Raw genomic sequence first — 18,485 nt, 5'->3', positions numbered from 1 at the left:
CTCACTTCTGACACCTACTGAAAGCAGGGGGATTTCCCAGGATCACCCGTACTTCTGACACCAGTTCCAAGTCAGGGGTCCCAAGACCACCCTCAGTTTCCATAATTCGCTGGAAGAACTCACAGAAATTAGAAAAGCCATTATACTCATGGCTATGGTGTTATACAGTGGCTTTACAATGAAAGGATACAGATCAAAATCAGCCAAGGAAAGATGTGCTTAACACAGGGTCAAAGAGAGTTCCAGGTGTGAGCTTCCAGTGGTTTTCTCCCAGTGGAGTCATATGGACAGCACTTACTTCTCCCAGCGATGATGTGTGATGATAATATGCATGGAGTATTGCCAACTGGGGAAGTTCACTTGAATCTTGATGTCCAGAGTTTTTACTGAGACGTGATCATGTGGACATGAATGACTCCCATTGTGGCTGATCTTAGTCTCCAGCCCCTTTGGAGCTGATATTGCATGGCCAAGGTACCCCACTATAAACCACATGTTGGCATAGAATATTCAGTGTGGCCCAAAGCTCCCACTGTAATCACATTGTCATTATATACCATCTTGCATGGCCCAAGCAAGACATTCTAAAGATTTAGAGGTTACCTCCCAGGAGCTGAGTGCAAAAGCCAAACCTCTCTTTAGGCAAAGTTAATTCTTTACTGCACAACAGTATACTCGAGGTGAAAACTACAAAAGATGCATCCTTTGCCTTCTTCACCAAACAATGTGACTCCAAGATGGTGGGGTGGAGCTCTCTCAACCATCCCAACTGCATTAGCTCAAAGAGAGGTAGCACCCCTCTTGCCTCTCCAGCAGGCATTATATAGACTGTATTGGCTAACCCTACCCCAAATTAAGAGAATGACAGCAAAGAAGTACCTACCTTCTCCTTCCAATAGAGAGTGGAGGATGGACTATGGAGAAAGTTATAAAAAGGGGTTCTTTAAAGATGTGTATGATGCCCTGGGCATACCTATGAGCAGCCCATGTATAAAATCAATCAGAATCAACATAGAAAAAGCTTTCAGGGCTGAACTAGGGTATGGGATACTGTCCAGGTTTCAAATTGCCTTCTGGGTTGCACAAAAATGAGGGAGACCAAAGTAGAACTGCAAAGACTTTCAATACTTAAGTTGAATTTGAACTACAGCCCATAAAAATAGACCAAGACACGTACTCTAAACCTAAATGTGTTGACAACTGCTAAAATAGAGAATTTAAAGAGAAAACAGAATCTCATAACATGATATTTAGAATGTCCTAAATAAAGCCAAAATTATTCATCATCTTAAGAACCAAGAAAATCTCAACTCAAATGAGAAAAGAGCATCAACAGATAGCAACACTCAGATGAATCAGATGTTGGAATTATTTGTCAAGGATTTAAAGTAGCTAACTAAAAGTGTTGCAACAAGCAGCTGTAAATAGTCTTGAAACAAGTAGAAATATACAAATTCTCAGCAAAGAAATAAAAGGTATGAGGAAGAACAAAATGAAAATTTTAGAACCAAAAAATACAATAAATGAAATTAAAAACCTCACTGGATGATCTCAACAGCAGAATGGAGATCCAAAGAAAACAATCAGTTACCTCAGTTACCTGTAAGATAGATAAATAGAAATTATCCGTATCTGAACAATAGAAAAAATAATTGATGAAATGATTGTTTCATCAATTCCCTTGGGCTGTATTCAGCCTAAGGGACCCAGTGGGACAATAACAGAACAGCCAACAATCATTTCATCAGTCCTAGAAGGAATGAAAAAGTAGGATGGGAGACCGGAAAAAGATTTGAAGAAATAATAGCTGAAAACCTCCCAAATTTGGTAAAAGGCATAAATGTATAGATTCAAGTAGCTGACCAAATCTCCAAAAGGAAAACCTCAAATAAATCCATGTCTAGATACATTGTAAGATTTATAAAATCCAAATTCAAGAATAGAACCTGAAAACAGTCAGAGAGAAATGACACATTACCTGTAGGGAAAGGGCAATTTGAACAAGAGTGAATTTCTCATTAAAAACCACAGATGTCAAAAGGAAGTGGCACCATATTTTTCAAGTGCTGAAGGGAAAGAGCTATCAAAATTGAATTCAATATCCAGTGAAAATAAAATAGGCTCTGTTTAAATTCTCTTAAACTTAATTCTGAGGAATTACCTGCCATTGGTAGTTAAGAAAGAAGTCTGAAAAAAGTAAAAAAGGAATTAACTGCCATACATTTATGAAGCATAATTACTTAGGTAATTCTTAGGAATTACCTGCCATATATTTACTAAGCAAGATGTTCAGAACTTTATGTTGTGAACATCTTCACAACTTTACACAATATGCTTCAAGACATCAAAGAACTTACAACAATTGTCTCAGAGATTATAAAGGGTATAAGAGATGTGCAAAGTATAGCATGACCCCAAATAGAAGAAAATTCTACATGGAGTGTAAGACTAAGTTCTGTAGAGTTGATGAAACTTAAGCTTAGTCTTGGGAGATGACATGTTTAATGCAAGCAGAGTAGGGTAAAGTGATTTTTAGAAGGGAGCAGCATGAGCAAAGGTATAAAGACAGGAAAATACATGATAAATTCAGGGAACTACAAATTAGTCTGCATAATGAGAGGTCTGTATGCAGTGAAGGAAAGGTGTTTATGAGAAAAGATGATTAAATTTGTGTTTAAAACTGCCAAGAAGATGCTGGTGAGGTTGTGGAGAAATAGGAACGCTTTTACACTGTTGGTGGGAATGTAAATTAGTTCAACCATTGTGTAAGACAGTGTGGTGATTCCTCAAAGATTTAGAAGTGGAATTTGACCCAGCAATCCCATTACTGGTTATATACCCAAAGAAATATAAATCATTCTATTATAAAGATAAATGCATGCATATGTTCATTGTGGCACTATTCACAATAGCAAAGACATGGAATCAACCCAAATGCCCATCAATGATAGACTGGATAAAGAAAATGTGGCATATATGCATCATGGAATACTATGCAGCCATAAAAAGGAATGAGATCATGTCCTTTGCAGGGATATGCAGGGAGCTGGAAGCCATTATCCTCAGCAGACTAATGCAGGAACAGAAAACCAAACACTTGATGTTCTCACTTATAAGTGGGAGCTGAACACACGGACACAGGGTGGGGAACAACACTCACTGGGGCCTATCAGGGAAGGGTGGGGGGTGGGAGAGCATTAGGGAAAAGAGCTAATGCATGCTGGGCTTAATACCTAGGTGATGGGTTGATAGGTGCAGCAAACCATCATGACACACGTTTACCTGTGCAACAAACCCGCACATGTACCCTAGAGCTTAAAATAAAAAATAAAAAAAAGACTATCAAGAAATGGCATGGAGAATACATTTGAATGAGCAAGAGTGGAAGTCCAGGCAATATTTCATGTGAAAGAATAAAACACCTAAGTTGGGGGGAAAATATTATTTAACAGGAATATAGAAAAAGAAATTGGTGTAGATAGTAATTAGAATTGATAGATGCAGTAAGAAAAAGGAGGGACTAAAGTGAAATTCTCAATTATTCGTTTTGTATACTCTGGGATTATGGTGTCATATACTGAAGTAGAGATGATGAATGGGAAAAGGTTGGAGAAAGGGAACCAGATAAAATCACTTACATTTTGCACATATTGAGATTACAGGGATTAAACATGTAGGCAGGCTTGTTGAATCCCTGTAATTAACAGGAAGGAAGTTAGGCAGGAAGTTAGGCAGAGGCCTAGAGTGAAGATAAAGATTTGGAAGTCACCAGTAGATAATTAATAACTAAAATCATCTGAGTAAATAAGACTGCTTGAGAGGACACCTGATAAAGGAGAATGTAAAGAAAATAATCTGAAACAATTACCAGTATTGAAGAGGTGTCAGCAATAAAAACTGAGAAATCAGACAGAGTCAGGAGACAGTAACATCTTAGAATGCATGTGGGGATTAGTTGATGGGGCTGAATGCCAAGATGGATGAAAAAAGCAAAGGACAAATAAATTTTGGCTTTTGTATTTAGGAGATGTGACAGTGATAGCTAGCTGTCTTCCAACATTCACTCATCCTTTCTTCCCTAATAACAGAACATGAATTCTTAGCTGGGTACACTAAGACTCTCTTTTCCCAGCCTACCTTAAATGTAATCAGGAAACTATGCTTTGGCCACAAAGATACAGGTGATACTTCTGAGAAGGCATTTTTTAAAGGAGAAGGTGTGAGTGCCCCTTTCCTCCCCAACCTCCCTATGCTGCTGGCCTGGAACGCTGACTCAGTTAATGCCACCCCAGCCAATCTCGGGAACCATCAAGTAATGTGAGGTTGAAAATCACAAAATAAGAATGACATACAGAACAGAAAAAAACAGTGTATGAGTTTGTGAAGACACCAGGCCATGAATGAATACTTTCAGAGTTCTTTTGCTTGATAGAATAAACTCTGAGGTGTTTAAGCCTGTAATTTTTAGATTTCAGTTATACTAAAATGCATTTTGCCAAACGATTCTAATAAAATAGACAGAAACTGTGTTGCGATTACAGACTCCTAAGCTTTTAAGCAAAAATTTCAGTACCATGTAATAGCAAAAAGACCAGTACTCCAGGAAAATATAATTCATATTTTGAATGACAATCTAAAATACATAAAACAAAAGCTGACAAAATTACATGGAGAAATTGATAAATCTACACACGCAGTGGGAGACTTCCCGACTCCCCCTCCCTACTCTGGGAGATTTTAACCAGATTACATTCATTAATCATTAGATAGAGTAACAAAAATTTGGCACGTATAGGAAAATTTCTGCAAGAACATTGACAAGCCAGTTACAAAGGAGATGAGATCTCATACATAAAACAAATATACAATAGTCAAAAAATAAGGATTATACAGAATATCTGAACAACACAAATAAGCTCTTTTTGATGTAGATAGAAATCACACATACACACACACACACAGAGAGAGAGAGAGAGAGAGAGAAAGAGTATATTCATCATTATATTAGGGGACCATACACGAATGACAATGTGATAGTACACAAAATGTATAAAGAATATAAATTAAAAAACAGGCTGGGTGCGGTGGCACATGCCTGTAATCCCAGTACTTTGGGAGGCCAAGGCAGGAGGATTGCTTGAGTCCACGAGTTTGAGATCAGACTGAGCAACATAGTGAGACCTTGTCTCTACAAAAAATCAAAACAACAACAACAACAAAAAGCATTGCCAACTACAGACAATTTAGTTAAAAAAAAGCCGGGGGGAATGAATCAAGCAATTCTTAAAAGAAGTGTACATGACAATAAAATTCTGAAAACCTGTTCAATCACATTAGTAACCAGGGAAATGCTAATTAAATCCAAAATGAGATATCTGCAAACTCCCCAAGACGGCTAAAATTGTAAAGATTGAAAACACCAACTACTGGTAAAGACACAAAGTATTAAACATATCTGCACACTACTAGTAGGAATACAAACTGGCATAACAACTTTGCAAAGCTGTATAACATCATATACTAAAGTTGGAGAGGGGCCAGGTGCAGTGGCTCAGTCCTGTAATCCTAGCACTTTAGGAGGCTGAGGCAGGAGGATTGCTTGAGACCAGGAGTTCAAGACCAGCCTGGGCAACATAGCAAGATGCCATTTCTACAAAAATAAAATAAAAAAAAATTAGCCAGGCATAGTGGCACGCATCTATAGTCCCAGCTACTTGGGAGGCAGGGGTAGCAGGATCACTTAAGCCCTGAAAGTTGAGGCTGTAGTGAGCTGGGATCACACCAATGCACTCCACTCAGCCTGGGTGACAGAGCAAGACCTTGCCTTTGGATAGAAATAACTTCTGAAAGAAATGTTCACAAGAGCATATTTATAATGCATCTTATATTTCTCAATAGTAAAGGCTTAAAAATAAATGAAAATAAAATTATAATGGTACAGAAATACATACAGCATACCATCTTTTATGGAAGGAACATAATACTTTTCCTATTTGTTTTTGTCTATATAATGATACTTTGAATACACACTAAAAAAATTAGTTATCCAGATTGAGGACATGGGCTGATAGGAAAAGAAAGAGGGAGATTTTTCACTATATACTTATTTTCTTACTTTTAAATCATATGCATGTATTACCTATTCAAAATACCCATCTGACAAAGGTCTAATATCCAGATTCTACAGGGAACTTAAGCCCATTTACAAGAAAAAAACAATCCCATCAAAAAGTGGGCGAAGGATATGAGCAGACATTTCTCAAAAGAAGACATTTATGTGGCCAACAATTATATGAAAAAAAGCTCAACATCACTGATCATTAGAGAAATGCAAATCAAAACCACAATGAGATACCACCTCATGCCAGTCAGAATGGCAATTATTAAAAAGTCAGGAAACAACAGATGCTGGAGAGGCTGTGGAGAAATAGGAATGCTTTTACACTGTTGGTGGGAATGTAAATTAGTTCAACCATTGTGGAAGACAGTGTGGCAATTCCTCAAGGATCTAGAACCAGAAATACCAGTTGACCCAGCAATCCCATTACTGGGTATATACCCAAAGGAATATAAATCATTCTACTAAAAGACACATGCACACGTATGTTTATTGCAGCACTATTTACAATAGCAAAGACATGGAACCAACCCAAATGCCCATCAATGATAGACTGGATAAAGAAAATGTGGTACAGATACAACATGGAATACTATACAGCCATAAAAAGGAATCAGATCACATGCTTTGCAGGGACCTGGATGAAGCTGGAAACCATCATCCTCAGCAAACTAACACAGGAACAGAAATCCAAACACTGAATGTTCTCTTATAAGTGGGAGTTGAATAATGAGAACACACAGACACAGGGCAGGGAACAAGCCACACCAGGGCCTATCGAGGGGTCGGGGGGTAAGGGGAGAGAAAGCATTAGGACAAATAGCTAATGCAAGCAGGCTTAAAACCTAGATGATGGGGGCCGGGCGTGGTGGCTCACACCTGTAATCCCAGCACTTTGGGAGGCCAAGATTGGTGGATCACCTGAGGTCGGGAGTTTGAGACCAGTCTGACCAACATGGAGAAACCCCATCTCTACTAAAAACACAAAATTAGCCAGGCACGGTGGCTCACACCTGTAATCCCATCACTTTGGGAGGCCGAGGCAGGTGGATCACGAGGTCAAAGACCATCCTGGCTAACACGGTGAAACCCCGTCTCCACTAAAAAACACAAAAAATTAGCCAGGCCTGGTGGCGGATGACTGTAGTCCCAGCTACTCGGGAGGCTGAAGCAGGAGATTCACTTGAACCTGGGAGGCGGAGGCTGTGGTGAACCGAGATCGCACCATTGCACTCCAGCCTGGGCAACAAGAGCGAAACTCCATCTCAAAAAACAAAGCAAAACAAAACAAAACAACAATAACAAAAAAACAAGCCTAGATGATGGGTTGATGGGTGCAGCAAACCACCACGGCACGTGTATACCTATGTAACAAACCTGCAAGTTCTGCACATGTATACTGGAACTTAAAGTAAAATTTTAAAAAAAGAGAATATTGCACCCATTAATATTAGAAAGATCGTTCAGAACTGAAGAAAAGAGTCCTTGAAATTAAAAATACAATACTAATGAGAAACTCAGTAACCTGAAACTTTCCATGATACTGCACAGAGCACTTCTTCTTGGGCTGATTTTAATCCACATCCTCTTTTTGCAATGAACTATAAGCGTGAGTATAATGGCTTTCCTGAGTTGTGTCAGTCCTTCTCGTGAATTATTGAAACTGAGGGTGGTCTTGGAGATTCCTGAGCTTGCAGTTTCTGTCATAAGTGAGGGTAGTCTTAGAGACGCCTAAATAATTGTACTTGGGCTTGTATCTCGGTGTCAATAGGGCTGTATTCCTTCTGGAGGTTCTAAGGGAATATCCATTTCCTTGATTTTTCTAGCTTCTAGAGGTCACCTGTATTCTTTGGCCTTAAAATAACACAAAGTTGTCACTGTTCTGGAGGCCATATGTCCAAAGTAGGTCCTGCTGGGCTGCATTCGTTCTGGAGACTCTACAGGACAATCCATTTCTATGTCTTACCCAGCTTCTTGAGACTCAAGAGATCTAACTTTGAGAAACATAAGAATTCCTAGTATCATGTGGAAGGGACAGCCCATGCCAGTAGCTGAGTATCAGATAGAGAGTAACTATGAGCAGGTCGACAACTCCAAGAGGAGTTTCTTTAAAGAGCCGAAATGAATAGCATGTAATCTAGAGCCAACGGCCTGGGTCTTATTTTCCTGGCTTCGTCATTCAGGAGCTGTGTGATCTTGGGCAAATTACTTCTCTGTGTAACAGTTTTCCTCCTCTGTAAAATGAGAATAATTATTATTGATAGCTGTCTTTGTTTACCGTTGCTATAAAGGACTACCTGAGCCTGGGTAATTTATAAAGAAAAGAGGTTTATTTGGCTCATGGTTCTGCAGGCTGTGCAAGAAGCATGGCATCAGCATCTGCATCTGGGGAGGGCCTTCAAGCTGCTTCCATTCATGGCAGAAGGGGAAGAGAAGCCGGTGTATGCAGAGATCATATGGCAAGAGAGGAAGAAAGAGAGAGAATGGGAGGTAGCAGGCTCTTCTCAACAACCAACTCTCATGGAACTCATAAGATTGAGAACTCACCACCTCCCCAGAGACAGCATTAATCTATTCATGAGGGATCTGTCCCCATGACCAAAACACTTCCCATTATGCCCTACCTCCTACACTGGGATCAAACTTCTCTTTTATTTTTTATTTATTTATTTGAGATGGAGTCTCGCTCTGTTGCCCAGGCTGGAGTGCAATGGCACGCTCTCGGCTCACTGCAAGCTCCGCCTCCCTGGTTCACCCCATTCTCCTGCCTCAGCCTCCCGAGTAGCTGGGACTACAGCTGCCCACCACCATGCCCAGCTAATTTTTTTTTTGTATTTTTAGTAGAGACGGGGTTTCACCATGTTAGCCAGGATGGTCTCGATCTCCAGACCTTGTGATCTGTCTGTCTCAGCCTCTCAAAGTGCTGGGATTACAGGCATGAGCCACTGTGCCCAGCCCTCTTTTATTTTTAAAATTTCTTTTTATTTATTTATTTTTGTAAGAGACAGGGTCTCGCCATATTACCAAGCTGATTTCAAACTCCTGGCCTCAAGTGATCCTCCTATCTTGGCTTCCTGAGTAGCTGGGATTACACACAAGCCACCATCTAGGGATCAAATTTCAGCATGAGATTTGGAGAGGATAAATATCCAAACCACAGTAATAACTCATAGGGTTTGTGACTGAATTAGTTAATAGAGAATGCTTATAGTGCCTAGCATATAGTAAGCACTGTATTAATGTTTATATTACTGTTATTATTTAACATATTGTAATATATTGAGAAGGTATTTATATACATGGGAAGACTAGAGATGAATTAGTGATATGTATAATATATATTGTATATGTCTGTATGGAAAACAAAACAAATAATTAAGCCAGAGACTTATAATTTCGGGTAAAACAAAAAGCACTGCATAAAAAGTAAATGGCTCACTTGTGAATATTGTTAAAATCATCATCATAATAAAATGCAGCCTAGTGATTTACCCCAAATTATGATATACCCATATTAGGCTGGGCGCAGTGGCTCACACCTACAATTCCAGCACTTTGGGAGGCTAAGGTGGGCAGATTGCTTGAGCCCAGGAGTTCAAGACCAGCCTGGGCAACATGGTGAAACCCCATCTCTACTAAATAAATAAATAAATAAAATACCCATATTAGAAGGAGGGTACATGAGAAATGTGTACGTGAGTGTCAAGGGCCCGAGTGTCTGAAAGAAAGCTAATTCCTTATTTCCATTGTGTTATCTGTAGATAACTGCTTAAGACTGAAAGCCTAGAAATACCAATACAAACATGTTATTTAGACATATGAAAGTAAAGAGCAAAAGACAGTAAACTGAGTTCAAAGTGATTACCTTTGAGAAGCTGAAATTTGAGGGTGAAGAGAGCAGATGACAACTGTTTTATTCTAAGAAACCACAAAGAACAATTTGACTAAGTAACTACAGGTAAAATGTTCATGACATTGAAAATGAAATACTTATTTTTAAAAGTTCAAATGCAAAGGACAAAGAGGCAGTTATAATTGAACAAAACATATAAGACTATGCTTAATATATGAAGTCCTCTGTTCAAAATCAATAAACTGGATTCCACTCCTGGAAAGATACAGCAGATGCAGTTGTCTTGACTCAGCCTGTTAAGTTCATCTGCAAACCATAGACATTATCCATCAAACTAACATACAGAGACTCTGAAAGGTAAAGAAAAATAGGCACCCTGGCTAAGGGCCTCAGGAACCAGGAAGCTAAACAGTAATGAGCTCTCTGCGTCTTTCGGCCTCATATAGATAGCCCTGACCAGGTGTTCGAAAAACCTACAATCCAGAAACACCAACAAGTGCATACAAAAAGGCCTGGAAAAAAGTGCTCTCTCTAGCTAAAAGACCAGGAAAGGGGCAACAGAGAAAAAAAACTTTTAGACAAAACCTACTCCAAGCAAATACCACAGATAATAAAACAACAAAAAACTGTGGACTTGATTCATCTCTCATCAGCAAAGACTCAGTGGTTAGCCTAGGCTCCTGTATTTGCCTGGCTGTCTGGGGATGCCCCTCCACTACAATAGGGTAGTATGAGAAAAAGCCAACTGGGGAGCTGGGACTTGCATCTCTGCACAGTGGTAATGGGTAGCTTTCCCGCCAGTGGGAGCCACATCAGGGCTGGACTTCCATTCCTACCTGGCAGTAAAGCGACAGTCTTTCCATCACCACAGGTATGGTGTGAGAGGAGGCCAGATGAAAATCCAAGACCTCCATCCAACCTAACAATATCAGAGAAGACAGCATGAAGAGCAGAAACAAGGTACCCTCTCCCGTCAGACAAAGTGATGTCACCAGAGGTCTACTGGGGAGCCTGAACTGCCAACCCCAACTAGCAGTAATGAGGTGTCTCTCTCCCCACAGACTGTCAACAGAGTTCAAGTAGGGAACCTGCAAATTCACATCCACCTGGCGGTAGCACAGCAAGGTCCCCCAATTCCCACACTGGCCCAGAGGACGCCTGCTAAAAAAGAGGACTCAAATAAGATCTAGAGTCTAAGGTTTCCACCATACATTACAAAATCGTTTGAATAACCAAGAACCAGGAAACCTCAACTTGAATAAGGAAATGACCAATCAACAGATCCTAAAACTGAAGTGATGCATGTTATCAGAATTATTTCATAAGGATTTTAAAGCAGTCCTCATAAAAATGTTTTAATAAGCATATGAACACACTTGAAACAATAAAAAAATTTCAACAAAGAAATAGAGAAGAGATGAAGAAATCAAATGAAAATTTTAGAACTAAAAAATAACCAATATTAAAAACTCAATAGATGGGCTCAAAAGAAGGGAGACAACAGAAGAAATAATCTGAGTACTTGAAAATAAAATAGAAATGATCTAATCTAAAGAATGGAGAGAAAACAGACCGAGAAAAAAATGAACAGACCCTCAGAGACATGTGGGACAGTAACAAAAAATCTAACATTTGTGTCATTGGAGTTCCAGAAAAAGAAAAAGAAGAGAAAGGAATGGGGGCTGAATGGGGGCTAAACAAGTATTTGAAGAAATAATGAATGAAAATTTCTGAAACTTCCCAAAAGATATACACTTACAGATAGAAGCTGAGCAAATCCCAAAAAGAAAAAAAAAACAAAGAAATTCATACTAAGAAAGAATTCTAGTCAAACTTCTGAAAACTACAGACAAAGAAAGAATGCTGAAAGCATTCAGAGAGAAACTACACATTACCCATAGGAGAAAAAGAATTGGAATGACAGTGTGTGATACTAAGAACGATGGCTCCCCAAAGATGTTCACATCTTAATTCCCAGAAATTGTGAATATGTGGGGTTACATGGCAAAAGGGAAGTCAGGTTTCAGATGAAATCTAGATGGCTAAATTGGCTGCCCTTAAAATAGGGAGATTAATTATTTTGGATTATCTGGGTGCACTGAATATAATCACAAATTTGCTTAAAAGTTAAATCAGGAGGGCCAGGCAAGGTGGCTCACACCTGTAATTCCAACACTTTGGGAGCCTGTAATTCCAACACTTTGGGAGGCCGAGGCGGGCGGATCACCTGAGGTCAGGAGTTTGAGACCAGCCTGACCAACATAGAGAAATTCCGTCTCTACTAAAACATACAAAATTAGCAGGGCGTGGTGGCATATGCCTGTAATTCCAGCTACTTGGAAGGCTGAGGCAGGAGAATCGCTCGAATCCAGAAGGCAGAGGTTGTGGTGAGCCAAGAGCGCACCACTGCACTCCAGCCTGGGCAACAAGAGCAAATCTCCGCCTTAAAAAAAAAAAAAAAAAAGTTAAAGCAGAGGCAATAAAAGACAGTCAGAGAAAGATGTGACTACAAAAGAATGGTCAGAGAGATACAACGTTGATGGCTTTGAAGTTGGAGGAAAGGGCCACAAACTGAAATGTGTGCACCCACTAGAAGCTAGAAAAGCCATGGAAAATAGAAACAGATTCTTTCTTACAGCCTGTAGAAAGGAATACTGCCCTTTTGACACCTTGATTTTAGTTCAGTAAGACCCATGTCGGCCTTCTAAAATATAGAACTGTATGTTAAAAAAAAAAAGTGTTATTTTAAGCAACTAAATTTTTGATAATTTATTTCAGCAGCAACAGAAAATGAACATGCAGTTTTAACTAATATCTCATCAGAAACTCTGGAGGTCAGAAGGAAGTAGCACATTTTTCAAGTGCTAAAAAAAAAAAACTTTCAACTTAGAATTTTGGATCAGGCAAAAATATCCTTCAGGAGAACGTGGAAATCAAGACATTCTCAGTCCTCCAAAAATTTATATGTTTAGGCTCTAACTCCTAATGGAACTGTATTTGGAGATAGGGCTTTTAAGAGGTAATTACGGTTAAACGAGGTAGGGGTCCTAATCTGATAAGACAGGTGGCCTCATAGAGAGAGATTCTCTCTCCATAGGCAGGCAGGCAGGCGGTCACTAGGGAATGGCCTGTGAGCACATAGTGAGAATCTGGTTTTTGTCTACAAGCCAGGAAAAGAGCCCTCAGCAGAACCTGACCATGCTCGCACCAAGATCTTTGAGTTCCAGCCTCCCTGTGAGAAAATAAATTTTTGTTGTTTATGGTACTTTGTTATGGCAGCCTGAGCTGACTAAGACAACTACCAACAACTCTGCACACATAAATTTGACAACTTAGATGAAAGGGTACAGTTCCTGAAAACACACAAACTACCACAACCCTCTCAATATTAAGTAGACAATATGAATAGCCCGTAACTCTTAAAGAAACTGAGTTTGTAATCTTAAAACTTCCAAAAAAGAAATCTCTAGACCCAGACAGTTTCTCTGGAGAATTCTACCAAATATTTGAAGAATTAACATAATTAACATCAATTCTACACAGTTTTTTCCAGAAAAAACTGAGAAGAGAAGGGAATACTTCCCAGTTTATTGTGTGAGGCTATGATTTCTCTGACACAAAAACTGGACAAAGTATAGAAAAATAAAACACAAACTATACACAATCTCTGGCAGAATAATCAATATAAAGGAACACATTCCAACTGATTTTATGAGGCCAGGGTTATCCTGATACCTAAACCAGAAATAGTAGCAAGAGAAAAAAAAGAAAGAGAGAGAGACAGAAAGAAAAAAAAAAGTGATACCCTTCATAAATATGATACAAAAACCCTTAACAAAATATTAGCAAATACAAATAAATTTAAAAGTATATACCACAACCAAGTGGAGTTTATTCCATGGATGCAAGGCAGGTTCAATATTAAAAAATCAATCAGTGTAATCTACCGTACCAACAGATTCAACAAGTAAAATCACATTATCACGTCAATTGGTACAGAAACAGCATAAAACAAAATTCAACTTCCATTCATGATAAAACCTCAAGTTTGTTTCAGAAGATGGTCCTGGGACAAGGAGCATTGATGTTCTGTGGAAATTTGTGAGAAATAAAAATTCTCATATCCCATCCCATAGCTACTAAATCAGAATCTGAATTCAAATGCAAATGCAAGTAAAGTGTCAGAAGCACTGTTCTATAAGACAGCAACAGAAAAACTGTGGCTACTTTTTGTATTTTTAGCGGAGATGGGGTTTCACCATGTTGGCCACGTTTGTCTGGAACTCCTGACCTCAGGTGATCCACCCACCTCGACCTCCCAAAGTGCTGGAATTACAGGTGTGAGCCGCTGCACCTGGCCTGTTAGTGCACTTTCGGTAGGGTTGCTGTTGAAGACTGTTCTGTCATTAACTATCTGGAGATCTATCAAAAAATTTCTCAAACACCAAGAACCATGAAATCTTTACCACAGATGAAATAAATTACTTGTGAATTTTATTAATATAAACCATGTATCCAATTTCCATTATTGCTATGTCTTTCAGGAAGATCAGAGACAATTTAACAGTTCAAAGTTCATAACTGTGTAAGACCATATATTCTAAACTTGATTCAGGGTTGACAGTCTCGTCTTCATTTTCTCTGATCTTAGTTTTTATTTATCTAGTCGTGTCATCTTACTATAGGGATTGTTAGATGTCTCCTAAAATCCACTAAAAGTAAAAGAAAGCAACAAATAAACAGATGAACAAATAAGAACTCACCAGGGACTTGGTCATTTTTGGCTCTTCAGACAAAGGGGCAGAGATCTGAGAAAACAGATGGGTAGAGGTAGAGATGAGAGAAGGAAGTGTGCCAATGTCACACATGGACACATACATCATTTACTGCCCATGTGCCTTACTCAAAAATTTATTTCTGGAGCTACAACATTAAAATATCATCCCATCCCATACTGTACAAAGATTTAAGTGCAAAAGTTTTACCATAACATGGTTAATAAAAAAGAAAGATTAGAAACATTTAGATATCCAATAATTGTGGAGTGCTTAAATACTTTATAAAATATCCAAAGGACATACTGTTCTATTACATCATTATACTATCTGATTTCACAGGCCCTTCAAGTTATCATCAACCCTGGTACCTAACTCCTCACTACCACTCTTCAATCTGCTCTAAGTGCCAATTGGTGCCCAGAGACTACTCCCAGAAGCCATTACTGAAACCTCAGATTCACTGATTCCCATGCCTTACTGCCCATGAGCCCTGCATCACTCATCCTACAATTCCTGATCACAGAGTCTTCAATTCCTCTACCTTAATTGTTCTGGCTCTTTACCAATCAATCCCACGTCCCCATGACTGACCTCTATGCCTGTATGACTACCCACCGCACATCTCCATCAGCCATCCAAAGAGTGCCAATTCCAGGCATACCTGTACCTGCACTGGGGCCTTAGCACACGAATACATCTCCCTCCGCTGACACAGCTGACTATAAACTCCTCCACATACACAAATAGGAACTCATGAACAAATCTGGCGCAATTCTTGAATGTATAGAATAAATTTATAAATAGAAAACACTTCTAAATCTAATTGTGAAAAGACTATTTACAGAGAAAGAATTAAGGAAATAAGAAAACTCTTTATCTGCAGTAGTGAAAGCTAAATGATGTCGGAAATAGCATCTAAAAGACCTCTCCTCTGTCAGGGCCAGAGAGACATTTTCAGAAATAAAATCACTTGCAGAGTATCTTTATCTTTGAGAGAAATACTGAAAGAAGTAGTCCAAATAAATGTAAATTGAATCACACATCAAGAAATGTTGAATAGGAAAATATTGTTCAGCAATAATTATTGCAAAAGATATATAATTATAAAAAAGGACAATGTGACAATGTGATAAAGAGGCCACTAAAGAGAAAATTAATAATACCCTATGATAAAACATTCCTAATAATCTCAGGAAAAAAAATGGAAAAAATGGGGTGCAGAATGGAAACAATGAGCAGAAATTCAATCAATCCAATGAAAATATTATATAAAGAAAAGGCAGAAAATAAAAAGAGTTAAATAGTAAACATCAAATGGAAGGCATAAAATCGGATAAATCATTATTACACTAAACTGAGAGGTAAAATTCTATCAACAGAGACTACAAGTTGGATTTGAAAAAAACAAAAGATATCTATTGTAAACAAATAGGTAATCTGACACAGAGACAAATATGGATATAAAATAAAGCTCGGGGCAAAGACACATCATCCAAATGCAATAAAAGTAAAAACAGGTGTGGCAATGTAAGTATCAAAGTGGAATTCGATATTAAAAAGTGTTTTTCTTTTTTCTTTTTGGTTGAAAAAAGGGATCCTATAATACCATTTAATACATGAAAAAGGATAAAAAATGCATTAACCATTAGGTGTACGTATGCCCGTCCCTCAGACACACAAATAAAATTAGCAAAAAAGCACATATAACTGCAAAGTGAACTATTAAAGAGATTTTTATTGTATCTCTTCCAGAATATTAAACAAGTAGATCAAAATTAGGAAAGATAAAGATTTGAAAAATACCAACAGGCAAGACTTAAAGAGAATTTTGGCCCATACAACAAAATATAATTTTTCTCTTATATCTGTTGAACAAAGTTCATTGAGTAACTTGGCTTCAAAGAAAATCTTGATAAACTGCTAAAAGTTGAGACTTGATACTCTGCATTTTCTGACAATAGAATAAAATAAAAGACAGCTAAAACATACTTTAATAATTTGGGAATGAAGAAACTCCCCTAAATAACTAAGGATCAAAGGGAAACATCAAGATGAATTTATACATTTCATAGATAAAGATGTAGTTAAGGAAACTTTACTACCCTAAGTGTATCCAGCATAAAACTTAAGAAGGGAAAGAACAACAAATTACATCAAAAAGTGGGAAAAAGAGAAAGTACGTAAAAAGAAAAAGAGAAAAAATTTAATATTAAAAGAGTAGGGAGTAGTTTATTGGACATTTCAAAATATCCAGTAAAACAGATAGACCTTTCAGACGCTTGATTCTTTTTAAATAGGGAGAGAAAGAATGAATGATATATAAATACAATAACCGTAATGGTAAAGGAGCTACTAATCTTGGATATGAAACAGAACAAAATGGAAATGGAAATATGCAATTCTATGTAACATATTCTTTAAATCTTTAGCAAAATACATCATGATCATGAAACAGAAACGAAAATGTAAACAGATCGGTACGTATAAAAGAGAGGAAACTAAGATGTGCATCATTCACTCCTCAGATCCCTCCTTAGTCCCCACAGTCATCCTCCCCCACAACCCCACAGTCCGCCCTCACTCCGCCCTCAGATCAACCACCAGAGACCCCCAGTCCGTCCTCACTCCGCCTGCAGATCCACCACCAGAGACCCCTCAGTGCCCTCTCACTGCTCCCTCAGATCCACCATCAGAGATCGCTCCGACTTCCACTATTCCATCCATTGACCGTCCGTCCCTATCACTGACCGGAGGGCTCACGACAGACATCAGAGATTCTTCTTGCTCAGTCCACAGATGCTGCCATCCCTCTATTCACCTGCCCCTCACCCACGTTCTCTCAGGACAGTGGTCATTTGCTTCGGGCGGTGACTATAGTCGCAAGAACCAGAACAGGACCCACTTCCTTTTTCTCAATGCCTCCCTACTTCTTACAGCGCTGCCTGGGTGTGCGCATGCTCAGCAGTCTTCGTGGCCGAAGGTTGCCAGTAGTCAACATGGCGCTTTGCCAAACACGCTCCCGTTTCAGTGGCTTAGGCGGGGCGCCAGTATGGCGGCGCCCATGTAGACACTCTGGCCTGTGTGCGGCCATGTTGAGGTGATGTAGCGATTGAGGGGCTGAGGGTCGTCCAGAGGGAAGGCAGCAAGCAGAGGTGTGTCCCATCATACTAAGCCAGGACACAATCAAAGCCTGTCACCTCAGGTTACAATCTTTCTCCAGTGCTTCTGTGGACACAACAACACTGTTAACCAACAGGAACTAATCAGCATTTACGTAATACCGCAAACGCAGCGGAATACACATTTTTTTTTTCATGTCCATGGGACACTTAGCAAGATATGAGGTAACCTGGGCCATAAAACAAATCTCAGCAAATTTAAAACAACTGAAATCATACAGAGTTTGTTCTCTGAACACAATAGAATTAAACTAGAAATCAGTAACACGAAGATAAAAGGAAAATCTCCAAACACGTGAAAACACATGCTAAATAATCCATTGTTCAAAGAGAAAGTCTCAGATTTTTAAAATACATTGAAATGAATGAAAGTGAAACACAACATATCAGAATTTGTGGGATGTGGCCAAATCAGTGGTGAAAGAGAAATTTATACCACTAAGGGCTTACATTAGAAAAGAAAAAAATTTTGAAGTAATAACGAAGTAATAACCAAGCTCCCCACTTCTAGAAAAAGAAGAGCAAAATAAACCAAAAGCAAGTGAAAAAAGTAAATA

The 18,485-nt window shown here is 38.7% G+C and overlaps 1 protein-coding gene across 6 annotated transcripts in view; it reads right to left on the bottom strand.

Annotated features, from left to right (window-relative positions):
* The window catches only part of LOC105498900 (zinc finger protein 484), a 137,821-nt gene that overhangs the window by 21,883 nt on the left and 97,453 nt on the right, over positions 1-18,485 (bottom strand). For 3 of the 6 annotated variants that reach the window (XM_011771283.3, XM_071077506.1, XM_071077505.1), the window contains one exon: positions 14,735-14,779. In XM_011771283.3, the coding sequence (XP_011769585.2) occupies positions 14,735-14,779 (45 nt within the window). Of the gene's footprint in view, positions 1-10,807; positions 10,891-14,734; positions 14,780-17,497; positions 17,911-18,485 lie in introns of those variants that run through there. The other 3 variants (XM_011771285.3, XM_011771286.2, XM_011771287.3) reach the window with 3 other exon arrangements.

This window comes from Macaca nemestrina, chromosome 14 (assembly GCF_043159975.1).
Source record: "Macaca nemestrina isolate mMacNem1 chromosome 14, mMacNem.hap1, whole genome shotgun sequence".
NCBI lineage: Eukaryota > Metazoa > Chordata > Mammalia > Primates > Cercopithecidae > Macaca > Macaca nemestrina.
Note: the sequence above shows the minus strand (reverse complement) of the source record. Positions and strands in the feature narration are given on the sequence as shown.